General features: G+C 42.6%; 1 protein-coding gene across 2 annotated transcripts in view; it reads left to right on the forward strand.

Annotated features, from left to right (window-relative positions):
* PLEKHG7 (pleckstrin homology and RhoGEF domain containing G7) overlaps positions 1-27,379 on the forward strand; it is a 65,161-nt gene that overhangs the window by 32,088 nt on the left and 5,694 nt on the right. For both annotated transcript variants that reach the window (XM_090042680.1, XM_090042679.1), the window contains exons 8-15: positions 2,202-2,297; positions 6,914-7,009; positions 8,864-8,977; positions 11,369-11,543; positions 14,181-14,296; positions 15,130-15,223; positions 18,432-18,511; positions 19,564-19,723. In XM_090042680.1, the coding sequence (XP_089898806.1) occupies positions 2,202-2,297; positions 6,914-7,009; positions 8,864-8,977; positions 11,369-11,543; positions 14,181-14,296; positions 15,130-15,223; positions 18,432-18,511; positions 19,564-19,723 (931 nt within the window). The remainder of the gene's footprint in view (positions 1-2,201; positions 2,298-6,913; positions 7,010-8,863; positions 8,978-11,368; positions 11,544-14,180; positions 14,297-15,129; positions 15,224-18,431; positions 18,512-19,563; positions 19,724-27,379) is intronic.

A 27,379-nucleotide genomic window follows, 5' to 3' on the forward strand; every position in this document is an offset into this window, starting at 1 on the left:
GCATTAGGATGTCACCTATGAAAGCTTGTACTTATCTGAACCAGTTAGTTTCTAAGGTGCCACTCCGCTCTTCCTTATATCCTGGTCAAGGGCAGAAGCATTTTCAAAGATGAACAAGCTGGGGCAAAGCTGTAAAACTAGCATCTAGGCATGCACAGTAACATTATATAAGTTATAAAGGAAACACTTGTCTTTCAAAAGGAATATGGGCATGTTCCAGTGAAAAGTTTGTATTTGAGAAAGCACATTTCATACTAAGTAGTAGTTTAGCCTTAGGAGACAATGCCATAAAGACAAAAGACAAGGAAGAAACTGAAACAGTTCCTTTACGATGGGGAGAAATAGGAATAATAAAGGCAAGGATAAAAGCATCTTTTTCTAATACTAACTCAAAGATCTGAAATGGAAGAAAGTGAGTGAGTACCTCAGGTATTTCCCAGCAGCTCTTCTGGTAAGAATCAGTATAAGAATAGGTACTCAGACACCTTAGAAAGGAGCGTGGTGTGAGAGCCTAGATGGAAAGGCAGGTACACAGGTGACTCTCACATGAGACATTCTCATGCCTTTCTGCCCATCCCATTTTAATCATCCTTCAGCAGACAAATCTATTTTCTCTCTAAATGAGCTGGGAAACTCTCACGGTTCTACTGATTTATTGCTCCTCTAGAGATTTATCACAATTAAATGCTCCACTGATTCTATTGAAGCTCCCTCTGATTTGATTTGATTTGATTTGATCCAATCTGATCTGATTTTTCTCTGTACAAGGCCCTCCCTCAAGGTAATCATACTACTTTCTCACACCACTTAGAGCCCAATGTAAAGGTAGGCCTAGAGCATGGGCGTCAAAACTCAGACCCCTGATGGATCCTTCTCCTCCCCAAGAACGCCAGATTCAGAGCCCACGCCAGCCAGTCTGCATACAATGCAGCTCCTAGGGCAGCTGGAACAGGTGCCATGTGCAGCGCAGTCCAGTTGGGGGCATGTAGAACAGATTCTGGACCACCTGGAGTAGGCACCAGACTACATGTAACACCCACTCCAGGATGCACACTGTACACAGCACCTGCTCTGGGAACCATACTGCAGGCAGTGCTCATTCCAGTTAGCCAGGACCTGCAATGCATGGTGTGCTTAGGCGCTGCGTGCAGCATCGGTCCTAGATTTGCTGGAGCAGGCATTGCATGCATCTCAGCACTGCAGCAGCTGGGCTGGGCACTGTGTAGTGTACATCCCAGGGCAGGTGTTGTGTGGAGCGCAGTCCAGCTGAAGTGGGTGTTAAATGTAATCCAGGGCCCACTCCAACTGGTCTGGGATCAGCTACATGCCTCTAGCCAGACTGCACTGCACACAGTGCCTATTTCAGCCACTCCAGGATATACACCACACTCACCTGCCCAGGCAATCCCGAAGTAGCTAGGACAGGCACCATATGTAGCACATATCCCAGCTTTCGCTGCATGCAGTGCCCCATGTAGGTCAGTTCAGACCCAGGAGCAGCACCAGGAGATAAAGGGCAGGGCTCTGTGGGTTGGATCCAGCCTAGGGGCCATGTTTGACAACTGGTCTAGAGCCTTCATGCCCTTCCCACCCCTACACACAACAACCATGTCTACTAAATAACTTATATTTCTCCACTCACTTTCTCTATGTTGGGGTTGCATTGAATTACTGTGATTTCTACCCACCATGAACCCAAGAGTTGCTTTCGACTGTTGGGCACGCACACAATGAGCTCTCTGCACTCACCAGTGTGTCAGTACAGCTTCTGACAGAGTTGTGTGTGTGCCACAAGCTCTGAACTCACCAGGTGATCACCATGGCCCAAAGTCTCTGTTTTCATGCAGCTTTGGACCCCAGAATATAAGTGCCACTGCCGCTGCTGCCCCTCGTGCCCACTTTTCCCCTGCTGCTGAATTCAAGTGGGGTGGGGGGATGGTAGAAAAGGAGGGCAAATGGAGCCAGGTCTCAGGGTCCAGTATTTAAGCTTTGGGCAAGCCAGGAAACAGTTCTCTTACGTGACTTAAGCACAGTCAGTTTGTAGCCTGTCAGTCAAATGACTGCCTAGCCTAAGAAGCAGTACTGGGTCCATAAATCCCTACCTCTACCTTTCCCTGCCTCCCTCACCTCCACAACCTTTTACTTACTTACTTTTAAGTAAAATAGATAGTAAATAATATGCATTTATTTTCTCCTTAAAGATATTTATGAATTCTTTAAAACACCTGCAAAGCAATGAGTTCTTCTTGGATGTGGATTTGCGCAGACTTTTTGCAAATCTGGAGGAGTTAAGCCAGGTGAGAAAAAATATAAATATCTTTTAAGCAAAAAGCAAAAGAACCATGGAAAGTACACACAGAGAACTCTGCCATACAGCCTGGTTCTTGGAGCCGATCCTAACAACTCTCTTTCTCCTTTGGCAAATCAAGCCTGGGTAAGGTGTCATCAGTTCAAATGACTTTCAGATATGTTCACTAGTAGGCACAATTTGAATTGTGGTTATAGTTTCATAGTTTCTAGGGTCGGAAGGGACCTGAGAAGATCATCTAGTCCGATCCCTTGCTATGGCAGGAAAGAGTACTGGGGTCAAACGACCCTGGCAAGGTATACATCTAGCGTCCTCTTAAAGACCCCCAGGGTAGGAGCCAGCACCACTTCTCTTGGAAGTTGGTTCCAGAATGGAATATGAATATGGCTTTTGTTGATTTTTAAAAGTAATTGTAATACAGAATTTGAAATTCATTCTTAGAGTCCTCTTTAAAGGACATGTTTTGGGCATTCCCCATTATTACAAACATTATTGCAGAATAATCAGGCTAGCAAGACCTGTACAACAACAAACTCCCTTTATCAAGCAACTGCATAGACACAAAGAGTGTCTGTTACATTAATCTCTTTGTGATTTTCTGGCAGGACATTCACCTCCCAAGCTATAGGTTTCCCCAGGCATAAAAGAATATCTCACAGATGTTGAGCTGATATAGTTGACTCGTATACTATTCACCCCTCAGTTTCTACAAGTGGGTGGAAAAATGAGAGCTGAGTGTGCTGTGGTCTGTTTCTCTTCAGTTGGTGGCTAGCAATCTTTGGGACCTGTTTGTAGCTGCTGAAGGTTAAAGTATTCCCTAACCTTCTCTAACTTGTGCCAGAGTCATAACCATGGGTGACTGCTGCCACCTTAGTTGTGGTGACTGGTGTCACCTTAGCATGTGCCCCCCCGTGCCTCCCCCCGCCAATTGCAAGTGGAAAGGGGAAATGGCAGAAGTGGCCATGGCACTACATCCAGTGCTCCCACTCCCCAGCTGGGCTGGGATCTCGCAGCAGTGACAGCATGGTCTAGATCCAGGGCAGAGCCACGATCTGCAGCCTGCGGGCTCCGGGCAAGGACGTGCAGGCAGCAGATCACGGCTCTGCCCAGGCTCCAGACCACACTGTCACCACTGCAAGGAGCTGGAGCAGAGCTATGATCTGCTGCCTGCACATCCCTGCCTGGAGCATGCATGCTGCAGATCATGGCTCTGCCCTAGATTGGGACCATGCTGTCAACACCGCAAGATCCCAACCTTGGCTCTGGAGTAGCCCCATGCCCTACTGTGCAGCCTGCCAGTGCTCCACAGAAACCCTGGCCTATCACAGCAGGGCTGCTGCTGGGGTCACCATGGAAACCAGCCCCAGCCACGTGGGCAGGGGCTGCTGGGAAATGGAGTTCGGCCAATGGGCCAAAGGGAGGGAACAGGTAAAAGGTAAAAAATAGAATAAAATAAAAATAAAAAAATCAGCACTATGATAACATACACACTCTGCACCTTAAATTCCCCCCACACCCAGACAAGCCTTTAGTAGAGCACTCAACCAGCCGCTTACAGCTGCCCCCAAGTCTGAGTCCAGCTCATTTAGTCCACAGTCCTGGCTGACTGAGCCAGTGATCTCCAGCTCCGCTGTGCACTCCTCTGTGCAGGGCTAACCAGGTCCCACCTGCACGCTGCTCTCTCTCCCCCGCCCTTGCTCCAGCATCCAGCTTCCTCTTCCTTTCTTCCCTTCCTCCCCTTGGCGGTTTCTGGGAATTGTAGTCCAAATTAAGAGGCAGTAGTCTGCTCCCTGGTATACACGTTACTTTCACATTACAGCGATACACTTGGGTCTCTCTTTATGCAAATTTGTTTTGTGCAAATTCACTTATATATGATGACCTTATTTATACCAGAAATTCATTTTGTGCAAGAAAAATCTGATCTTATGCGAAGTCAGCTGCCAATGAGCTCCCTGCAGGCTGGCAGACTTCCAGCCTGTAGGGAGCTGAGAGGAAGCGGAAGGCAGGCGGAGAGACAGGGGGTGCCATGTGCATGTACAGTACATGCGCATGGCCCCCAGTAGCCTGGAGGGCAGATCCGGCAGGTAAGTGGGGGGAAAAGAGGAATTGAGGCCCCTGTAGGGAGGAAGCTGGGCAGGGCTGGGGCTGCTGTCGAGCTAGGTGGTGCTTGGAGTCCAGGGCCACAGCTGCAGGGCCCAAGTGGGGAGCAGGACAGAGCCTTTGTTGGCTTATTGGGGGACAGAGAAGGTCAGATCCCCACTGCGGTGCACACTTCCAGGGGGAAGGGGCAGATGCACAGGCGCAATGGGCCCTGGTCCTGATCTTGGGCCCAGCTTGGCTCCTCTCTCTACCTGGTCCCAGTGCCCCACACCCCTCTACCCTGGCCGCCCATCTCCTGTGGCATGGGGCTGCGCCCCTTAAAGAGCAGCAGGCACAAGAGGCACATCCCCAGGGCAGTGCAGGACGAGCAGCCGCCATTCTCTGCTCCCTGCCCCAGGTGCCTCCGCAGCCCAGTAGGCATGACCCGATGCAGCAGGGAGCTCCTAGCCTCTCTGCCCAGCCCCACTGTTCCCAGCTGCGCCTGGTTGTGTCTCCTGGGCTGGAGAGGCATCCAGGGAAGGAAAGTAGGGTAGGGCCAGGAGCGGCGAGCAGCCAGTGTTCCCTGCCGTCCTGCTTCCCTGCCCCAGGTGCCTCGCCAGCCCACCCCATGCTGCCCTGGCAACACACCCCCTGTGCGTGCCGATGCTTGCAGTACAGATCTCGCAGCCTTTCCACACAGCAGTTATTGTATCGTGCGATTACTGTTTGAATTTGTCATGGTTTGTGGTGGGGGAAGCAGTAGAGTGAGGCTGGTATACATCTCTATTAATTACATGTAATAATGGTTTCGCTTTATGCAAATTTGCTTTATGCAAGGTTTTTTTGGAATACAACCCTCACAAAGAGAGACCGGAGAGTGTATGACCTTCAAAAAGACAGCTAAGAAAGGTGATCACTAAAATCAAATCTCACCTACTGAGAAAAATTTTGTCATGAGCGCTTTCTCCTTAGTGTTACAGATTTAACATGACCATTCACATTTCATTTTTTGTTGTTTCTTCTGTTCTGTAATAAGGATTGGGAGAATTAAGTGGTTTGCATTTCTTAGTGCTTAAAGTATAATAGGCTTTGTCTCTATTAGAAAGCAATGGTGGCTGGGGCACTGGCTTAGGAATGGGGTGACCTGTTTAGTTCCCCTGGTATGCCACCCTGCTGCGTGATCTCAGTCAAATCACTGCACCTTTCTACATCTTTGTTTCTTCTTCCACCCACTGTATTTCTTATCTATTTATCCTCTATGGTCTTCAGGACAAGGACTGTTTCTTATTGTTTTTACGCAATGCCAAGCCCAAGAGGCCTCAGTCTCAAATCTCATAATGAGAAATGATAAAAATAATAATCGTTGCTGCACTTACCACTTCAAAACCTGTGGTGTCCAAACAGATTAGCTAAATGTCAAAAATGCATCAGATCTGTCCCTTTCCCTGTCTTTGATTGGAGGGAAAGAGGTATTGTGTACAATTTAAAGGATGAAAATATTCCAGAATTGAGTGGAATATACTCATGACTTAAGACTTCCATACGTTTCCTGTAACTGTTTTAAAAACAGTTCTTTGCATCTAAATATAGTGACTTCCATAATGGTCAAATGTGGGCGAAAAACAGATACTGCACTGAAACCTTTGTCATAAATATGTGCTATTAATTATATAAAATACCCCTTGCCAAAATGAAAGAGTAAATAGTATACCAAAAACAACCGGCCCCCACAAAAGCTGTGGGCTTACATACAAGCTAAAAAAACCCACAGTGGTTGCAGTTAAAATGCCTGTGTTTTCAAATAGTGCAGAGAGAGCCGGGAGCCATTTTTCTATTCTCCATGTAGAGGATTACTGTGTGCATGTGAATTCCACAATGTGGTAAATACAGGCTTCACAAAGGTAACCACTCTGTCTGCACAAAATGTGGAGGTTCAGATAGGAGACTTTTTGTCCCACCAAAAACATGTTTAAATGAACTTTGTTGCAAGAATTCCTTGCCTACCAAGGTAGTTCCTATATTCAGCTCCCTTTTCAGTTTAAAGGATTTTTTTTACCACCTTCAGTAACGCAAAATAAGGTCAAATAAAAAAAATTAGTCTCTTTCCAGATGGATTTGAAGATTTCATTGATCATTTACAGTGCTCTGTCACATCAGATCAGCATCACCCTCATGCAAATCATTGGTTTGCTATAGTTTCCAGTGGAGAGCTGTCTTTTTTTTTTAACTACTGTTTAACAGTAAGTTTAATTGGAAATGTGTGATCTAGTTACAGTACGTTTGCCAAGCAGAGCTTAACAAGATGCAAATGCATGTTTTTAATAGTTATGTTTTAACTTCAGATCAGTTTCAGTACATAGCGCATAATTCAGGTTGACTTGATAGAGTTCAGTAGAATTCAGCGCATGCACACAGTTATCCAGTAGGCATGGTCTCTATTGCAGTATGGGGGCTTTAGAAGTTAGCCGCAATGAAAATAAAGCTCGGACGATTAAATCAGACTGTTTTTCTTTCTTTAACTAGGTGAGTCTCAGTTTTGTGACAAGTTTTTTCCAAATCATTAAGGATTATATCAACAAATCTGAATCCTCCCTGGATTTCATCTCCATGCTCACAAAGGTAACAGGCTTTAAAGGAACACAATATGCTGTTCTATGTAGATTCTTATAGCACACTCCTCACCATAGTATCCCAGTGCCTGCCATTAGTGCATTAAGCAATGAAACCAACATTTGTCACGTGCTGTTGTTTGCTCAGCATCTCCCTAGGGGTAGAAGTAAGTGCAGTGGACTATCTTGCCTTGGTAGGGCTTTTTCTATTTAAAATATACATATTGAAATGCATTTATGTCAGAAAGAGAAGGTCAAAAAATGCACTTTGCAGTTGAAGCAAGAGAGACATGAAATTAGACAAGATGTGTAAGGGTGCTTACTTCTCATGGGTGAGCCTTCAGATCAGCACCTGGGAATATTCCTTCTTGCACAGATGAAGTTTCTATAAAGCTTTTTCTCTATATACTTTTTCTATAAAGATCTCCTTCATGTCAGAGCAGCATAGCTGGAGGTTAGGCAGATCACTTAGAAAACAACTTTCACAGATACATTTTATTTCTACTGAAGTAGTGTACAACCGGAGGGGAGGTCACACCCATCACATTGTTAAACTTGTTTTAAGAGAGCTCATCCAGAACAAGCAGAGCTGCCCACTCCCTTTGCAAACTTACATGCATGTTTACCACACCTACTACCCTAAAACCTACCCCGATCACACTGAAATTTCTTAACTAGTCAAATTGGAGTTTCATTGCTAATGCCCATCAGATTGGACTAGTCAGATTGGACTGTCATTGCTAATGCCATCAGAAAAACTATATATAAAGAGTATGGGAGGAGTCCTGACCTAAAGTCATTTCCTTCCTGTATTGTTTAAATATATATCACATCCTTGTATATGGCATAACCATTCTGAGTCTATACACATCAAACATGCTTCTTCATTTTCCTCTGTGCCAGGTTCTCCTCCCTATATTATTTTCTCTGGATGCCTCCCTTATCAGCCCCCTATTTCCTCCCATCTGTGATCACTCTTTTTTTTTGTCGAGTCACTGTACTAGATCAGTGGGAGAAAGGTGTTGCCATGCTGCTGCTCAGCAGACAGCTGAAAGCAGCTATTCCCTTCTTCTTCAGCACTTCCTACCCTCCAGTCCCTTTGATTTTTTGTCCTCCAGTGATGCCTACACTAGCAATTTTCAGGGATTCTTCCACCAATCTAGTCATTCCTGTGGGATTCAGTAGTGGTAGCAACAATAGAAACAGTAATGTACACAGGAAAAGAGTATCTTACTTTGAGCTAGCTGCAGCTGGAGCTACACCAGAAGACTTCCTGAAAAATGCGAAGATAGACACTATCCCAGAGGACAGGAATGTGGATATTCACATATGCCACCTGTGCAATTCTTGCATCTCTTTAGGGAGATTTAAAAAAAGAAAGGCAAATACGGTATTCATTGTGGCTCTCCTGCTCCTACTGCCTTAGATTTCAGGCATTTTGGAGAGTAGGCTTCAGTAAGTGAAATTCTAGCTTCACGGGAGTCAAGAGTTCTGCCATTGACTTCGTCAGCATTAAAAGGCTCCACCTGATGCTTTTCAGAGCCATCAACATGCACAGTATGTACATTAGAAAATCCTTAAATGTGAAGCTATGTAAAACTGTTGCATAGTCTAGCATTTTTATCACCTACTTTTACATTTTATACACAAATGAAGTCAAAGAACATCACGAAAACTTGTAAAATGGCAGGAGTTCTGCTAGGAAGCATTTTTCCTTAACAAATTTACCATTTGTTATACCCCCATTTTTCTTGTTTGAAGCAAAATTTGAGCACAATTTACTCCTTATCCATTTATTTCTCCCTTTGCCATGATGTCGTCCCTTTTCACTCTTGTTAAACTTCTGAACCTTTTTGTCTTGCAGTATTTCCATGGCAACCTCTGTCAAACCCACCAGATTTATTGCCTTAATTACACCTCAGCTGTCTTTTACTTGGAGAACCTGAGACAGAGAGAAGATTTTGGAATCTACCTGAAAGTAAAGTGATGGTTTTGTTGTCATTTCCCCCTTCTCATTTAGCGCTTTTAGTTATGAAAGTACTTTAAAATGGATTGAAAAGGGGGACTGAAAGCAATACTGTTTTAAATACTATCATACCATTTCTCCTGTAAAAATTACCACTGAGTTGATAAAACGCTATTTCCATTTTCCTCAGTGGCAATTTCTCCTTTGACTTGAAAGGTATTGGGATTTTACCCAATATGCTCATGCAGTACCTTTTCAATATCAACTTTATTCTGATGAGCATTCAGTTTATATTGTTAATTGTGTATAGAAATATTAAGTGTTAGAATTAGCTTAGACTTCGGACTCAAAATGTAATCGGCCAAACCAGTCACTATTCTAGGGTGCAAACTGTGAACTCCTGTTGCCATTGAATGGTATAAAAGTAGTAGCTACAAAGATAATGGCACTATCCCTATAAACTATTGCTTACCTATACAAGTAAGTGGTCCACATGCCAGCCCATAAGAGTTGTAGACTCAGAACATATGGAAGCTAGAAGGGAGCTGGCCACTGCCTACGGCATTTGTCAACACCAAGAATTCAAATAGTTTTTCACATAACCACTTGAGACCATGAGTCTGTGATCTAGTAAAAGCCAATCAAGACACAAAAGAGTTAGAACAAGGGAACAAATGCCTCAAGCTATCATCTGGAGGGTTGGAAGAGGGTATTATGGTCCTTTTGCCACAGAAGCTGTACCTGTTGAAGCCCTATCCATAATCACATGATAACTTCATTTGTTACATGCACAAGATTCAAAATAAGATCCACACTTCTTAAATTCATTCTGAGCCTGAATTCTTTTAATGGGGAAGTTAAGAGGGCCTGCATGAACAGTGCCAAAATGATGTATGCAATGATGTATGGCCATGCTTTTGCATGCTTTCATGAGTCTTCAGTGCATCTCCAAAGGCATACTTTAGGTATCCAAATAGGAAGAAAGCATTCCTTTTTCTGTGACCCACTTTAGAGAGAACAAAATCCCTTGACAGTATAGGATGTACATAAAACAACAACTCCTTGATGTAAATGTCTTTTTTAACTTCCTGAGATACAAGAAAATGAAATATATTTCAGATCAAGTAGGAGGAAGCAAGAAGCTGGGAGGCTAACACAAAAGCACCATAATTACATACAGCAGAAAGCCAATTATCCAGAATACTTAGTGTCACCATCAGTTCTAGATAATCAGGTTTTTTAGATAATTAAATGCCATAGTAGGAAGTACCGAAAACTATAATTTAATACTAGTACTGTACAGCAAATATTAAAAACAACAAGATACAGTACTGTGTAATGCTTTAAAATCTCAAAGCACTTGTAAACAAACACAAAATTGCCTTGCCATTGAGCCAAACTCAATTGCAGGCTGATGGTTTTGATAATACAATTAATTGGCTTTCCAGCTCAATCAAGTTTCAAATACCCAACTCTCCACTATACTTGAAATTTTTCATCCTTTGTAACTCACTCTTGCCAGTGCAGAATAGTTATCATTCATGGATTTCTGAAGTTAACTCAATAGGCCAATTCTGCTTTGAATTACACTACATATATCTAGGGGAATCAATCTGGATTTGCACTGAATTTAGATCATGGAGAATTTAGATCACAGACTGCTTTGACTGGGGTCTTGGCAGTTTTATTATGGGCAAATCACATTATATACATGCTGAATAATGACCATCTTAAAACTTTCCCTGCTTTTTATTTTGTAAAATGAGCTCACTCACATGCAAACTGTAGTCCTGCAAGAAGCCCCCTTGTGGCAATCAGGAATACTGCATGTACCATAGCCTTCAGGGTTTGAAATAGCTGCAATTCCTTAATAACAACAGGAGCTGTAGACATGCATGTAAAGGCAAAACAATCAAAAGCTGGAGATAAGGAATGTCTCGAAAATAAATTATATTAAGATACCTCGTGGTGAACTTCAGCAGTGAACAAAAGAATTACTTGCTACAGTAATTGTTGCAGTGTCAGAAATGGGGAACTTGGGCAAGGATTTTTGTGGGTGATATCCTTTATTGAACCAACTGCATGATCCCATAAAAGACATCAACCACAAAATTCCTTGCTTTTTGCATAATTCCCGGACTGTTGTGGCTACAACATTACTCTACCACCACCAAAATTATATATCCAGAATATATACTGGTGGGACTGATTCAGCACTTTTGAAATGAACGGGAGCCTTTCTACTGACTTTACTAGGTTCTGGATTGGGCTCTTACGGTATGAGAAGTTCATCATCCATTTTATTTCAATCAACTGCCAGTGCAGAAAATTGGTTATTAACTCTCTGCCAGAGAAAAGACCTAAGCCTTTGATCTGAAAATACACTTCCTTTGTATTCAGTAGTGGTGTGAACAACATGAACAGTGCAAACGGCTACATCTGACAGAACTGCTAGTTGCTCCTTTACATCGACTGACCCGATATCCCCTCCTCCTCAACATCATCTGGAAAAGAAGTAATGACTCAACAGAGAAAGCCACCATCTGTTCTATTAAAGAAAAGGTGGAAAAGTCCATACGTAAGTAGCTAAAATGAAGTCATGTTTCTCTGAGCTACTCAGCAATGATATATGTGGGACTCAACTCTATTTTTGCTGCTTAACAATGGAGATGGAGCATGAAAAATGTTCTCTCCCCTTTAAGTCCTTCCTCTTCCTTGAAATTAGCTGTCACCACATTTCACTTGTCAAAGGCTCCCTTCTACGTGGTATTGAGATATATAAATCAGTCAGACGCATGTATTTACACAGAATCTTTTGCACTGACATACAGGCAGCAGTGAGCAGCTCACAAATTGGAATGAATCAAGGAAAGTCTTAGACAAAGAGGTCTTTGAGATGGATTTGCATCTAGGAAGGATTTGGAAAGGCTAAGCCTTAAGAGAATTAATTTCCACAAACTTGGGACGTATTATGCCAATGACCTTTCCCAAATTACAGTCCTAAAATGTAAGGAGCTAGGGAGCAATCTTAGCTAAGGAAAATTTTCTGCAGCTTGTCGAGAAAATAATGGGTAGACCCAGACAGTTTAATCCTGGCTTATGTTTTACATAAATAATGTTTTATTTCCGTCATTTCCTGGAATCTATTATCTCGGCTGTAAATGTCTAAAAGCTATAAAGTTCATTATAAGAGCTATCTCCAGTAGCCTGATACAACTTCCATTGATGTCAGAGGATATGAATAGATAGCAAATACATCAACTTGCAAAATGCCTGGCCTACTGATCTCTGCACAGGACTCTGAATCAGGAAGCAATTCTGGTAAGAGGCTTATCACTAGATCCAGTAAAGGACTTCTTACCTGGGTTCGGCAAGGCTTAGCCATTAAGTGCCAAGCTGCATAGCAAAATGCATGCCCTGAATTATGTGCAATGCACAAAAGAAAGGGATCCATTAGAACCAGCATACAGGGGAGGGAGCATCATAAAATAACCAACAGGAAACACTAAGAAGAGGGGTATATTTTAAGTTTCACCCCTCTTCAGCACTTGGGCATTCCCATATTGCCCAGCGTAAAATGCCTTTCTCCAGCTGGAGTTCACAGCCCTGAACCCTCCTGGAGTTAGGTATCTACACCATCTCTTTTGCATAAAACTCATGCCAGAGAAAAATCTTCCCCTCACCCCCTACCTTTTTCTCCAATAGTACTTAGAGCACCCACTTTGGATGTGGGAGACCACCATTCAATTTCCTTCTCTGCTAGACAGGATTTGAACCTAAATAATTATATATTCACTGGAGCAGAATGACAAGCCAAATAGGTAGGGTACTCACCCACAGGGAGAAAAGGGGAGACCTGTATTCCACCGCCTGCTCCAGTAACCACTTGATATCAAATATGTGAACACTGATTAAAGCAGAGGAAAAGGACCAGAGTCTCACAAGCATGTGCTCAAACGTGTAGGCTACAGGTTCTTCATGCTTTTCCTTGTATGCTCCCTCTCTTATCCAATGAACATTTAATTTTTCCATGCCGAGTGGAACAGCTTCCTCAGGAGGGATTGAGACTCCCATCCTCAAATACACAGTCAGTAGGTATTTAATTTTAACGGTCAAATTCTCTTAGGCAAAGGAGGCATTTGAATCTAGGTTACCCCACATCCCAGGTGAGTGCTCTGATCACTGAGCTACTAGGTAAAAGTCCTCTGCATTTCACATACACATCTTGATCTGGTGGTAAGTATGTTATTAAAAAACCTACAGGTCAGGTCCTGCAGATGAAGTAGGTTTCCTTTGACTAGTTTATGGAATCAGATGGATTCAGTAACCTAGCTACTCAGTACTATGAGGACTGAGGTAACTGGGCATGCCCAGAAATGTAGTTTTAAATGTTCAACAAGTTTCACTGGTGAAAAAATTAGGTACCAGAAATCTCAGGTACTTCTAGGTGTAGACAGCAGCTAATCAAAGGTTTTGAGAATGCACATTTTGGACTTTGGTGCCTTAAAGTGGCAGGTTTGTGGAACTTAAGCACTTGACTCCTCTTATGGATCTAGTGCCTGATCTTCCTGTCTTCATGCGTAAAGTAGAGAAACCATGATTTAACCTGGTGAGATGGAACAAGGAATATCTTTACGTCCAGCATTCCCTTTCATGTTATGAATGTACAACAAAATCGCTCTACATCCAAATTTAGTTGTCCTTTAAATGGCTTTGCTCATTAAGGCTCTGATCCTCCAAAGACTTCACACATGCTCTTCTCTTTACATATGGACTAAAGTCCCAGCTAGCCTGAGATCCAGTAACATGCTATAATAATTTCTTTCTTCAAGTTTCCTTTTAAAGACTCTGGCCAGTTCTAACAGTCTAACATAAGCTAATTTCCTTATAATTAAATAACTTTCTCCAAGCAGCAGACTTCAGTCTGGGCTCCAATTGTTAAGATGCATTTGAATGTTTAAAACACAGCAAAACAAAACAAAATGAAAAATGATTTGCAGATAAGGTTGGTACATACCATAACTGTATTTAACAGGACATGCCAACTTGTCCTGGCCCCACTGAGGTCAAAATGAGTTTTGCTACCAATATCAACAGGGCTAGGATTTCACATCATTTTTCAGCTTCCACTGGAATCACTGGTCAGCAGTCAGCGTAATGGGTTTGGGTCCATTATGGTGGAATATGTGAATAAATGGCATGTTATCTCTTTCAGGGGATCTTGAAGGTAAAGTAAAGTGGTTGGACAATTTTCAGAAATGTCGACAGCTGCAGGAGGTCATCATTTGGCCTCAGCTTTGGGATCGTGACAAAAGGTTCTTTGTTCCAGAGGTGAGAAGTTTTTCAAGCAATATTTAAGTGATATTCTCATAGCTGTCGCTTTGAAGAAAGCATGCACTTAGCATCCACATCTGCCATATATTAGCACTGTGGTCTAAGGATAGTTGAAGACTGTTATAGAGCACTTAGGGAGATCTACTATATCCATTATCGATAGTATTATTATTGTATTATGACAATTATGACAGTCCTCACTTGGCTCTGAGATTGGGAAGGCATCTGTTCCAAGTGTCCCTGGGAATTCCTTCAGGCAGCTAAATAAATATGGTAACCAAAGAATAATTTGGATAAGTACAGTTGATATGATTTCTTTGTTTCTTTTAATATAGTTTCAAAATAGAGCTGTGCAGTATTTGTCATCTTCCTCCCTCCCACAGTTGAACCAAAGAAATTCACATCAGCATTAGTAAAATATGTAAAATATGAAGTGGTTTTTTTCCATGGGAATGTGTTCTACTTTGTGCTGTGTGAACTCCTCACCCTTGTGGTCACCTCTTGATCTTCCCTTGATTGCAGCTGGCCTAGAAGTAGCATTACGGTAACATTGCCAAGTGGGACTCACTTTAAGGATTATTTCAATTCATGTGCAGTTCTCAACCTAGAAAAGAAGATCCCAGTTTGACATTTCAAAAAAACTAAACTTGTTTAATCCATAGTACTGCTGAAAAACAGGGTCATGATTTGTTGTTAGCTGATTTAGCTTGATCTGAACCTGAATAGCCTATAATACTAATATTCTAAGACTGTTCCCAGATTCTAACAATGGTAACTTTTCAGTTCTTAATCAAATCTGTGTGATAGTCTGTTTCTTTCTTTCTTTCAAGTGTTTGAAACATATTTTGAGAGATAACCTGAGTGAAAACATCCTGTCTTCCGCAAACAGGCATCTTCTTCATGAAGGGAAGTTAGCTCTAGCAGGTAAATGTTACTTAAGAGTTAGCTTTACAGAATCATACAGTATATGGTTGGTGCAAAAAAATCTATGTCCCCATATATTAACTAGACATAGGGATGAAGAAAACAAAAATGACAGTATATCATACAAAGGAGGAGAAACAGCTAAGCTGCCAAACGAATGAGTAATCTGCATGGTTTGACTTCTTTTTCCATTTTCCAGATGAAAATGAAAAACATAATTCAGTGCAATGCTGAACAATGGGGGAAAAGTATGTCGCAAAGATAGATTTAAATCCATTCATACATACCAATGTTGAGGTGGGGTGAAGTTCTCTGAGCCACGTGTCTATGATTTAAAGTACCTAACGCTGTTTAAACTAAAGCCATTCTCTCAAATGGGGTTGTTCCTTGCTATGCCTTAAAGCTGAAAGAATAATACATAAAATGTTCATTCTAAGAAATATATTTACATTGACAGACTTCCCATGGACCAAATGTTTCCTTCTCCTACTGGTATTACTGAAAACTTATGCTAGAGGCTATAAGAAACAAATAGACATGGACTAGCATCCTAATTTGAGCCTGCCACCAGGTTTAATCCCTGCATCAGCCTAATATATTACACATGCCTGAGAGAAATGCTCTAATCTTCAGGCTGAAGTATAAGATATACACATGTGTGGGAAACAGGATTTCTAGTGAGTGGCCCGCGTACACGGAATTTACAGTGGAAAATCTTTGGAATGACTACAAGTCTTCCCACTTTCAAAACTAAAACTCCCACCAAAGAATCAGTTATTTGTAGGCTTTCATAAGGAATACCTGCCCAAATTGACAGTACCTTATTCACAATAAAGAGATCTTGAAAAATTAGCTGTAGCCACCGTAGGAAGTGGAAGCTAATGATGAACGTGGTAAGGATAACTAACATATACAATGATCCCTGCATAGAGGTTGCAGGAAACAATTTAGTCCTGTATAATCTAGGCAACACTATGATAAATGTTATGACCAGGAAATCTTGTTTGTTTGCCATGGAAAAACATGGAAAAAACACAGAATCCATGTTTTTCCATGACTGACCAAAAACAAGGTGGCATTTCTGCTCTCTCATTTTTGCCACAATTTTGCATCCTGGCCAATCGGTGACAGGGGGGCAAAAACCATAGCAAAAATAAAAGCAGAAATGGTACCACTTGCCATGGGACATCACTGCGCTTTCAGTAGGTCACAGAAAGATGTGGATTTTTGTGGTTTTTAAATGGAAAAGTTCTGCTTTTTCCCCATAGAAAACTAGGATCCCTGGTTATGACTAGCTAAGCAACAAGGTGCTACAACAGGAACTATACCAGGCTTTGGCCTTGAAATGGCCCAAGAAAGCAAGATCTCAAGCCACCTCATCTGTTTCTAGTGTCTTGTATGGCTGGCAAGATAAAATAGGTTGTCTCTGTGTACACATCCTTCTAGCAAGTGGCCAATCCATAACATATAATTATAACTTCTAGTTACTGTCATTAATTTAAGAAGCCACAGTAAATGAATTAGTTTTTAAACCAAAACATTTCAGAATAAGCACGGATTCTGAAAGATTACTACTACCCTGACTACAAGTGAAGGATGGGGCCATCGCATTCTGATCTTTAAGACAAAGAGTTGAAATTTGTTTTAGGAGACCATGTTCCCAAACAAACATTATGCAAGTGAAATCACTTAATGGCTTCAAACCTTTTGAAGTTAGATTTTGTTAAATGTTCTCTGTGTTGAATGCTCCCATCCAAGGCATCAAAAGTAACAGGAGGGGTGAGGAGACTAGGGAGGGAAGGCTGAAGAATGTAGCAGGCAAATAGTGATAGCATAGGAATTACTATGTTGCTGCCAACAGGAGAGAGAGACAATGGAACTAGACAGAAAAGGTTGTGCACAGGACAGAGAAGAAGTGATTCTGGAAAAGATAGTAATGAGACATAGGCATGCAAGAAAATATAAAGATAGGATTTGAAACCAATGGAGAGATTCTCTTAAAGGTGGATTGAGGCACTAGCCCCAATCTGGGAGTCCAATGGAACTAAGAGACCCCAAAAACTCTAAATAATTCACAGACATGTAGACTTCTTGGGGTTCCAACCCTCTTTTAAAATATTACTTATTCTTTAAGCTATGGCATATCTACACACAGTTGGAACTGGGGCTTTATACCTGAAGACATCTAAATGTGTGCATATGAAATAACATTTCTACATCTAGATACACACATATAAAATAACAAAATAATCTATGAAAAACATTTATTAAATTATTTAACCTTACCTGCAAGCTACTGATAGAAGTTGATTCCACTCTGTTTTGTTTAGATTCTGCAGGACCTTTATAATCTCAATGTGAAAGTATGACCTGAGGGTATCAGTTTTTGGACAACTATTTTAAGGGCCCCGCGGAATAGTAGAGCATCCCTTCTTTAAATATCTGCATTTTCCAAAGGGTTAAAAATCCCTGGTGCCCACGTGTGAATTTTTTGGTCTAGCCGCTCTTTGCAGGTCTGTTCAAAGATACTCCAAACGTGATCCAAACTATTTTGTAATAAGAAACTGTCAGTCTTCCAAGCAGTTGACACATGCCACAGATATTAATGACTAAGGGTGCCTATACAAATGCAGAGAGGCTGCTCTGATGCACTTTAATTACGGTGCTTCAGAGCTGTAATTACCATGCTCCAGCAGACTTCAGTGTCACATGTATCAGTGTCCCTGCACCGAAAAATGGCAGCAGGAACGCTTGAACTAAAGCTCATTCGATGATTTTAGTTCAAGCACCCCTGCTGCCATTTTTCAGCCTGGAGATGCTGATACACGTGATGCTCTGGGAGCTTTAATTAGAGCAGGTCTTGGAGGTGCTCTAATTAAAGCACCCCCACTTCAGGAGTACATGTATAAATGCCCTAAGATCACAAGGATGTAGGTCTTTCAAGCATAGAGTTTATGAGAACAAAAAACAAAGGAGAAGGGTAATAGCAGGCCAGAATGGGAATTCTTTTTCTTTTTCAAAATCACCTATAAAAACCAAATGTTTCATACACGGTATCATCAAAAATACACAAGCTTTAATAAAAGGTCTCTCAGAGGAAACTTAAGTCATTCCAATCTAAAAGTGAGATGCACACTCTTACACAGACCTGCTTTAGATTCAAAAGCACACATCCTTATACTATTGTTTCGGTTTTTTATCTCTTCAGAAAGTACAAGATTCCTTGATGTCTACCTCTTTCTTTTCGATGACTTCCTGTTAATTACCAAAATGAAACGTAACAAAAAGGTAACAATGGACAGAAATGTCCGCATATACTGTATGTGTAGGGCTTTATTATTATTTTGTGTATCCTGGAGAACATTTGTTAAAATTTATTGGAAGGATTATTTTTTAAAAAGTGTAAACACCAAAAGATTTCTAATAGCAAGAGAGTAAATCACGTTCCATTCCTGCATGGTAGTTTTATCATCAATATATGCTAATAAATTCTGCACGTTGTAATGGCACTGTGACATCCTGGGCACATTATTGAACACAGATACTACTACCATTCCCTAAGGGGCTGGGGAGTTATGGGCACTAAGATGCTCAGTTAACAACCTAGAGGTCACAAGTTTGAGGCCACAGCAAAAGATCTTATAGTATGGATATGTCACATTCCAGTGAATTCTGCTAAATATTTGGTCACAAAGACATGAAAAGAATAGAAGGAACATTCCACAGGTCATATATTAACAGCATAGGATCTTGATAGAGATGTCCTTAAGGCTAGGGACAGGCATAACACATAAACTGGTTTAAGTGATCAGAAATTGATTTAAACTTGTAACAGAACAGCTGTTCACTGCACATAAACCAGTTTGAAAATGAAATCTACTGTTGAAATAAGACCTAGGTATTAGCAAATTTTAACCACCAAAAGACCATTAAGGCATCTCATGCCTTGGTATTTTGGAGTAAAATAATCAATTAAGTTCAGGACAATGCCCAAGCAGTGATACTAGGCAATAATTCCATAGATGGATGCAGGAAATGACAGATGAATTCAAAGTAATTTTTTAAGAAATTGCAGTTATTTTCTTCCATGGAAATTTTCTGAGGTGTACAGATTAGCATGGGGGGTGGGGTGCAAAGGGCCTGAGCCAAAGCTGAGGAGCCCTTGAAAAGGTTTGCTGCTAAAGGGAGAAATTCTTTAGAAATTGCTTCTTGTATGAGGCAGCATTGTGCCTCAGTGTGAGTAGAAAACCAGTTGGGTCAAAAATTCTATGTCACGAGTTTCTAAGCACGCACAACCATCCAGGAATATATCATCCAATTATTTCCTTTTCTTTTTCCAGAAATATGGGGGTTCAGATACAGGTCTGATACCTGTCTGCCCTTCCCTTACACTGGAGTTGCAATTATTCATAAAAGAAGGTGGGTTCTGCATTGTCCTAGATCAGCCCATTCCACTAGACAGATTGGTTCTAAAGAATATTGACCCTTTCCATGTAACAGGTATGTTGATGTGTGTTTTGTATATTCATGTGCTATAAACACATAGCACAAAAAGCCTCGTATGTGGGTTAAACATTGGGCTAAAGGTTTTCCTTTACATATGGATCACAGGGCTCAAGCATGTCTCCTCACGTACAGAAGGAGACTTAAAGATCCTAGCAAGTTATATTTCTTTGTGTAACACACACTGTTTTGTCCAGGAGAACTAGCAGTTGGGGGAACCCTTTTTTAAATAGATTTTCCATTACTTTTAAGCCTTGTACAGTTGTCCCAAATCTCCTGCTCTAGAATACCAGCCTGCACAAACCTATGGGCTGTTCTCTTTATGCTCTTCAAGTTTGCACGGCTGCAGTTTGGGAGTCCGAATTCCATAAGCTCTATATTGCTCACTCACCTCCCTGCTGCCCTTTGATAGAGATGTTCTTAAGGCTAGGGACAGACATAACACATAAACTGGTTTAAGTGATCAGAAATTGATTTAAACCTGTAACAGAACAGCTGTTCAGTGCACATAAGCCAGTTTGAAAATGGCTGAGAGCTGTTTAAGATAAACCTGGTTGAATGTAGTATCAGACTTAACTGATTTGGATCAAACCAGTTTATGCAATGTCTGTCCAGACCCCCTCCTGGTTTAACTTAAACCAGAGTCTTCCAGCATCCCAGAGACTTTGCAGCCCTGGGTGGGGCTCTCTGCTCCACAGCAGGGCTGGCCCTGCCCCTCTGCTCCCCAGCTGGAGTTCCAGCAGAGACTGCAGGCACAGCAGCATCTGCCTGGCTTCATCCTGTCCCACCCCCTGCCCATGCAGGGATTCCTCCCCTCCCCTCTTTCACACCGCGGACATAGCCAGCATGTGGTATGCTAACTAATGCTGAGAGGGGACTGCATAAGGCAGACAGGACAAAGGCAGACAGGATGCTGTCTGCTTAGAGCTTTTTGGAGCTAATCAACAGGTAGCTGGTAATGTCCCTCTGTTCTTTCCTTGGAACAAGCTGTTTAAGAAGAACTTGAACTAGTGAGAAAGGTTTTTGTTTTGATGGGGTGCTAAATGCTATGTTAACTCCATGTAACTCCCTGCTGTGTAACTAAATGTTGGCTGCCTCGCTGGTCAGGAGCAGCAGTGGGCGGGGGGAGACCCCTCCCTAATCAGTACATCCTGCTGGGGCCTGGCCATGCCTGCACCCCCTCTGCTCAGCACTGTGGAAGAGCGAGTTTGTAATTTCACCATAGAAATTGTGATAACCTTGAAATAGATTTATCCTGATTTGCCAGCATTCAGCACTACTCAAGACAGGAAGTAAAGAAAAAGTTTAAGGGGAGAAAAAAAGCATTTGCACTAGCGGGGGGAAAATAAGGGCTTCTGAAACATGCTACAGACACCACCTCGCTGTGCATCTGTGTAATGCATCTCCTTACCAACCCACTTGAAACCAAACAGAATGTCACTTGACCTGTAGCCAGGGGCTAAAGGCAAGGACAGCCCTGCCTCTGTGATTTCAGGTGTGCCAGTTCAGGCATACCAGCATCTTGTTGCTTGAGAAACATCTCAGTCACAAGTAGTTTGGGATGCTTTAGCAGTACAGTTCATGCAGAAGCAGAATATGAGTAAAAGGTGCAGCAGATCCAAGAACAAGTCATTAAAATCTCATCTGTCATGCTTTTACTCCCTTCTATACATCAGTACAGAAAGAACTTAGTGCTCCTTCTCCTGCTCCTGTCTCTATGCCAGTAGTCACGCTGCATGGGACCACCTCTATCTCCCAGGACATGAAGTCCCTGCTTTCTTCACTTTTGGGCCATCCCTACAGGCTTACCTCTTCGATCATGCCCACAAACCCTAAGCATCCAAGAACTTCCTTCACCTCATTAGTATACTGGCATAAAATATTAGATCAGAAAAGCTCATATAAGAATGTCAATTAACTTCCTTCTCTGGGACAACACAATAGTGTAAACCCAGCATCAAATGGGACCATCCAGATGATAGAGCCCAGCCCCTTGCAACCTCAGGCAACCACTTGATAAGTCTAAAACGGCCACAAGAACATTGTCCAGAGGTCACAAAGCACCCCTTAAGGCCCTATGAGAAATTTATGGACTTTGGCACAACATACCACAAAGGCCTTAGCAACCTCAGGGAAATAACATACTTACCTGAATCCAAGACTACTTTGATTTTAAGATGATCCCCCAGTAATTAGATTCTATACATGGGAAGTTATAACAAGTAACAAGTGCATATAGCACTTGCCTTCCTTCCTTTGCCCACTGTCTTCACTCCTCCCCCCCCACCATGTCTCCTGCCCCTTCCCACCTGCTCCCCCACCCCCATTGCCTCTTCTCCCTCCCCACTGGTTACCCTTAGTGGCTCCAGCTCCACTCTGGCCCAGGGCACAGAGCTCATGGTCACTCCTGCCCTGGCTCTGCCATGCAACAGTAGTTGTGGCAGCAGCAGCTCTGAGCTCAGAGGCTGCAGGGTGTGGGAAGTAGGTGGCTGCTGCAGTTCTGACTCTGAACCTGGGTTTGAACCAGAGTCAGAGCTGCTTCCCCACCCCCTTGTACTCTAATCCAAGACAAGAAACTTCTGTTAAATGGGGAGAAAAAAATCTTGTATTGGATTTGAGTAAATATGGTAATTGTCTGTGTTTTTGTGTGCGTCTCAATTTCTGAACAATTTCTGATGCCTAATAAGTAACAGTGGAGGAGAAGGAGATCACATGACAGATAGAGTGGCTTCTGATCAGAGCATCTTAACCATAAAGAGTCTTTTCATACTAAATTCATTACGAATTCAGATTATTGCAAGGTACCTGCTCAGACAAAAGGTGCTGACAGCTTGTAAAAATAGGTCTCACCCATAAACATATGCAAAAAGTCTCTGGTTTAAAAGGTACCTAGGGTTTGACTGACTCAGCCAGTCTCCAATACTGGTATCACAGTAAAATCAGAAGGCAAAGTTAATATGCACCTTTATAGAGTAACTAAATAAGACATAGAGCACAAGCTTTTGCAAACCTTCTGACTGACTCCAGACTAAAATGGCTAGCTGCCTCCCTCTCTGATCACAGTAGAGTGTCATCCTGCTGGCTGATATTAAATTAAGGTATTTATTGGCAGGGTTCTGTAGTTAATATTTTAATCACAGCTCAGTTACTAAATACAAATACCACTACATGGTTCCTCCTCTTCTTCCTCCTCCCCCTCCCCAAATAACTCTGCTGGTTAATGATTATATGTAGCTGGAAAAAAGCCCCCTACTCTCAATGGTCAGCAAGCCTTTTTCCAACTTCAGGCAATGCTTGAAATGGTTCAAACTTAAAAGATCCTTTCACTGGGTGTGCTTACATGTTCATTAATGGACAGTAGTTAATGCTCATTTAATTTAGTACTTGTATAATCAAGTACTAAATAAGTGCACAGTAACTGGAGTTACTGTGCAGTAGCGCCAACAAATGCCTTTTAAATGATGCTACTGCACAGTAGGCTAATACTGCACAGTAGCGTATTAGCACTGTTCGTACTGGGATGCACTGCTGCACAGTATTTTAGGCCACTGTGCTGTTAACATCATGTGCAGATGTACCCACTGAGGCTTTATTTTCACAGCCTCAGGAAAAAAAAAAAACTACCTCCTTCATAAGCAAACTGAAGAGCATTTATCTTCACACACTGCTTAATATGGGCTATACCCATGACAGCCTTTATTATTATATATTTATACAGTAGTGACATTGTAGATCTGCAGTCCTATCCAAGGCCAACTGCATTTAGCACTACAAAAACACAGAAAAAATGGCCCCCCAGTGTTCAAATTCCAGTCAATTTTTGTGACCCTGACTTTAAAAAAAAAGTATCAGTCCAGGATTTATAAAAATAAGAGAAAATGGATTTTTTAGCCCAAGAGTTAAACATTCATGTGAAAACAGGGATTGGTAATAATGAACATTTATTTGAAGTTTTATGGATGGACTGATAAGTCTTGAGCATTTAATATTTTTGGAAACGTTCTCAGGTGTATTTGTCCTGGGCTGTTGTGACTCGTCAAGGTCACTCAAATTAAACTGTTAAAAGCCTGATTTTTAAATCTAATAAGTACACCATGTCCTTCATATTACTGATGGCGAATCCGGTTTGAAAACAGCATCCAGAGAGAGAATAGGGTAATATGCCATTGGAGTAGTAAGGAAGTAGTACCCTTATCTTGGCAGAATTCTCTCTGTAGACAAGAGCTCTTTAATTATTCAGTATAATTCTAGCCTGAAGCCTGCCACATATCAGTCCAATGAGAGGTAGAATATTACCCTCATAATGCTAAAAAGCTTTCCCTAAAGGCAAAGCTATACTGAAATGCCAGGACTATGTACTAGAGATATAACTTAGTAGTTAAATGTAGTTGTGGAAATCCATCTTTGAATATCTGTAAGCGGCAACATATCTTTTCATTTGGCATTTGCTTTCCTTTTAACATTCCACTCTGGACGTTATCTTTGCAATTCCTTATTATCTCTCTCTCAAGAAAAACTTACATGCGACTTTGAGGAATCCTGCCCTGTAGACATAGATATGCTGCTGTATTAAAAATTAATAATCATTGCTGCCATTCATTCCTTTTCATGAATGTTACTGAGGGCCTCGCTGAGTAGTTCAGAACATTTCATGTTTAAAAATAGTCTAGCTGCATTGATTAATGGCCACAGAACTAGGAGTCAGGAGTTCTGAGCAATGGGGCTATAACTCAGGGGCAGATCCAGGGATGGTGAGACAGCATGGTGGAAACCTTGCCTATGTGCCCCACAACCAGTGAGCTCTCATAGTTCATCTGCTCTTCAGTGCAACAAGCAATATAAGCTCACCGCTGGTGGGCACAAGCTCAGCCCATAATCCCTGCTTCCCTTTGCTCTTCCCCTCCTGCCCTCCCATCCCCAAAGAGGAGGGGAAGCAGCAGGCTCCGGAGCTGTATACAAGTAGGAACTTGGGACAGACTCAAGCTGGTGAACTCAAAGCTCAGAGGACATGTGAGGTGGGGATCCAGCGTGGGCTGCTGAGAGCTCACTAGCATCTAGGGCCGTGTGTAGATGAAACAGGGGCCCTAAATTGAAGCGGTGGGTTTTAAAAAATACCACTTCAATTTAGGGCTGATTAAACCCCTGTGTCATGCACACACCCTGCTGACTTACCTGCCTCTGATGGGGAGGGGAAGGCAAGCTGCCTTCCCTGGGCTACAGGGGTGTGGGGGGGAGGACTGGCAGCAGCAGCCCCCCACCCCAGGCAGCATCCGCTCACAGGCACCTGGCTCAGGCAGTCCCGGGGGGCACTGTAGCCACAGAGGGAAGCACTGGGCCCCTGTGCAACTCAGGTAGGCAGGCTCCGAGGGAGTGAGGAGGAGGAGAAAAATCAGGCTCACCACTTTTCTTGGGCAGAGCCTGCCTTCCCGGGCTGCTGCCAGGCTGCCTGCAGCAGAGCCGCACGGAGCCTGGTGCTTTGCTCCACAGCTGTAGGGGCAGCAAAATAAAACTCCTCAAAGGAGTCATTTAAGGCGCATTACACCGCCGAATTTCCTACAGTGGTTGGAATTAATGCGCAATATGTCATTGCAGCATGCAAACACCGACACCATTAAAATGGTGCAAAAGCATTTAGCCCACTAAAGTGTCATGCACATATGCCTCTCGTTTCATCTACACATGACCTAGGATCAAAGCAAGGGGCTGCAGCCACAGCCCCTTCAGCTGCATGGTACATGACTAATGAGCTCTCTGTGGCTACACCACTGCTGCTACCATCCTGGATCTACCCATGCCAGTGCTGCTATGCATTTGTTGTGTTGATTGATTTGGGCCAGTAATCTAGTACTCCATGCCTTTCTTTTCCTAACTATAAAAATAATATTATATATCGCTTTACCTGCTGGTGGCTCCAAGGAGTCTTCTGCATTTGAGGCCTGGAGTGTTTGGAGACATTCAGATGAGTGTCATTATATAAAAGACCAACATATTCTATAAAAACTCACTGCTCCATAGCAAACTATGCAGGCTAGATAAGTAGATAAGGCAATTCATCACACACAGTACACTTAGAAAGAAGGCTTGTCCTAGCAGCTAGCATTCTGCATTGCTCTCTGGGATGTCTGGTAGAAGTCATCAGAGCAAGGGAACCATTAGTAAGGAGACGATTCCTCCCCTCATTCTCCAAACTGAATTTTGCCCTATTCTCCCAATAGTATGGAATATGAAATAAATGGGCCAGATTTTTATTTTGTATCACTGTGAGCTTGGGGTAAAACAATTAAATGAATCCAGCCCACACAATAAGGCTCAGTGCCATGAGGCAGCCCCTGGACATGGCTAAGGGAGGAAAAAGAGGCCAATTTGTAGACCAGCAGCAGGAAAAATCCCCACTTGACCTTCTCAGACTAAATCAGAAGGCTGCCTGAACCCAGCAAAGCTGGGGCTCACCAATATCTATACATAACAAGTCCACCAAGATGTGTGATATGGCTAGCCTCACATTCAGCTGCTTTTGACACCCCAGCCCAGATGGCCAAGCTTAATGGAGATGGGCAGGGGGAATGCCATTTTTGGCAAGAGACCAGAGCAAGGCGGAGACAAATGCTTCTGAAGCCACAACATAGACACATTATCCACGTGGCCACTATCCCCACCTTTATAACTAAGTACTTGGTACAAAATCCTGGCTCCATGGAAGTCTTGGTGAATTCTACCAACAAACCTAGAACATTACCCTTAATCTCCAGATTCTTATTCGAGAGCCCCTCTTTGGAAGCTCTGCCCCCACAAACATGCCGGGTAAAGGAAACCCCCTGTGTCCACCACTGAAAAATAAAAACCAAAAAGTACAGCTGTGATGTGTCATTCAAATTAAAGATGCTTCAGCACATGCTTTGAACAGTGGTGAGTCTAGACACACATGTAAACATTAGCACATGCTTAAATGTTCTGTTGAACCAATACCTTTTGTAGTCCTGTTTCACTATGAACTCATGCAACAGCAGAGGCTCCTCTGCATGAACATCTGCACAGAAGTCACTACACAATACTAATAAACTAATAAGAATCTGCAACATCTTTAGGAGCAGGTAGGAAAACTGATGCTTCCTCTCTCTCAAAACACATGATTACCTATGTGGGGGGACAGGCCGCAGCATACGGGGCTGTGGTATAGACTTCGCAGGGCTGCAACCTTTGGGGCAGCCTGGAACAGCTGACTTTATTTCCACAGGCCTCCAAGTAAGAATACAGACACACACACACATTTGGAGTAGGGGTGTGCAAAACAGACCATATTCAATTCGGATTCAGACTTGGCCCGAATCGGGGACAGTGATTCAGTTTGTTGATTCAGATCACCGTCTCTGATTTGATTCAGCTGAATCCGAATCTGAAGACTCAATGCTGATTGGGAGAATCAGGAATTCAGTGATAGACACAGCTTTAAACATTTTTTCTACATACTTTGTGGTACCAGGCATGGCTTGTGAACACTGAGACGGTGGGGTGGATGAAGCGTCCCACAGGAGCGCAGGAGGGCCTCACATGCTCGACAGTGAACCCAGAAGTGGACCAGAAGTACTTCCAGTTCACTTCTGGGTCTTCAGGGGAGCATGCTGCACCCCCCCCCGTACCCTCAGCTCAGCAATT

Source organism: Crocodylus siamensis, chromosome 4 (genome assembly GCF_052110815.1).
Source record: "Crocodylus siamensis isolate JL-2025a chromosome 4, ASM5211081v1, whole genome shotgun sequence".
NCBI classification, from domain to species: Eukaryota; Metazoa; Chordata; order Crocodylia; family Crocodylidae; genus Crocodylus; species Crocodylus siamensis.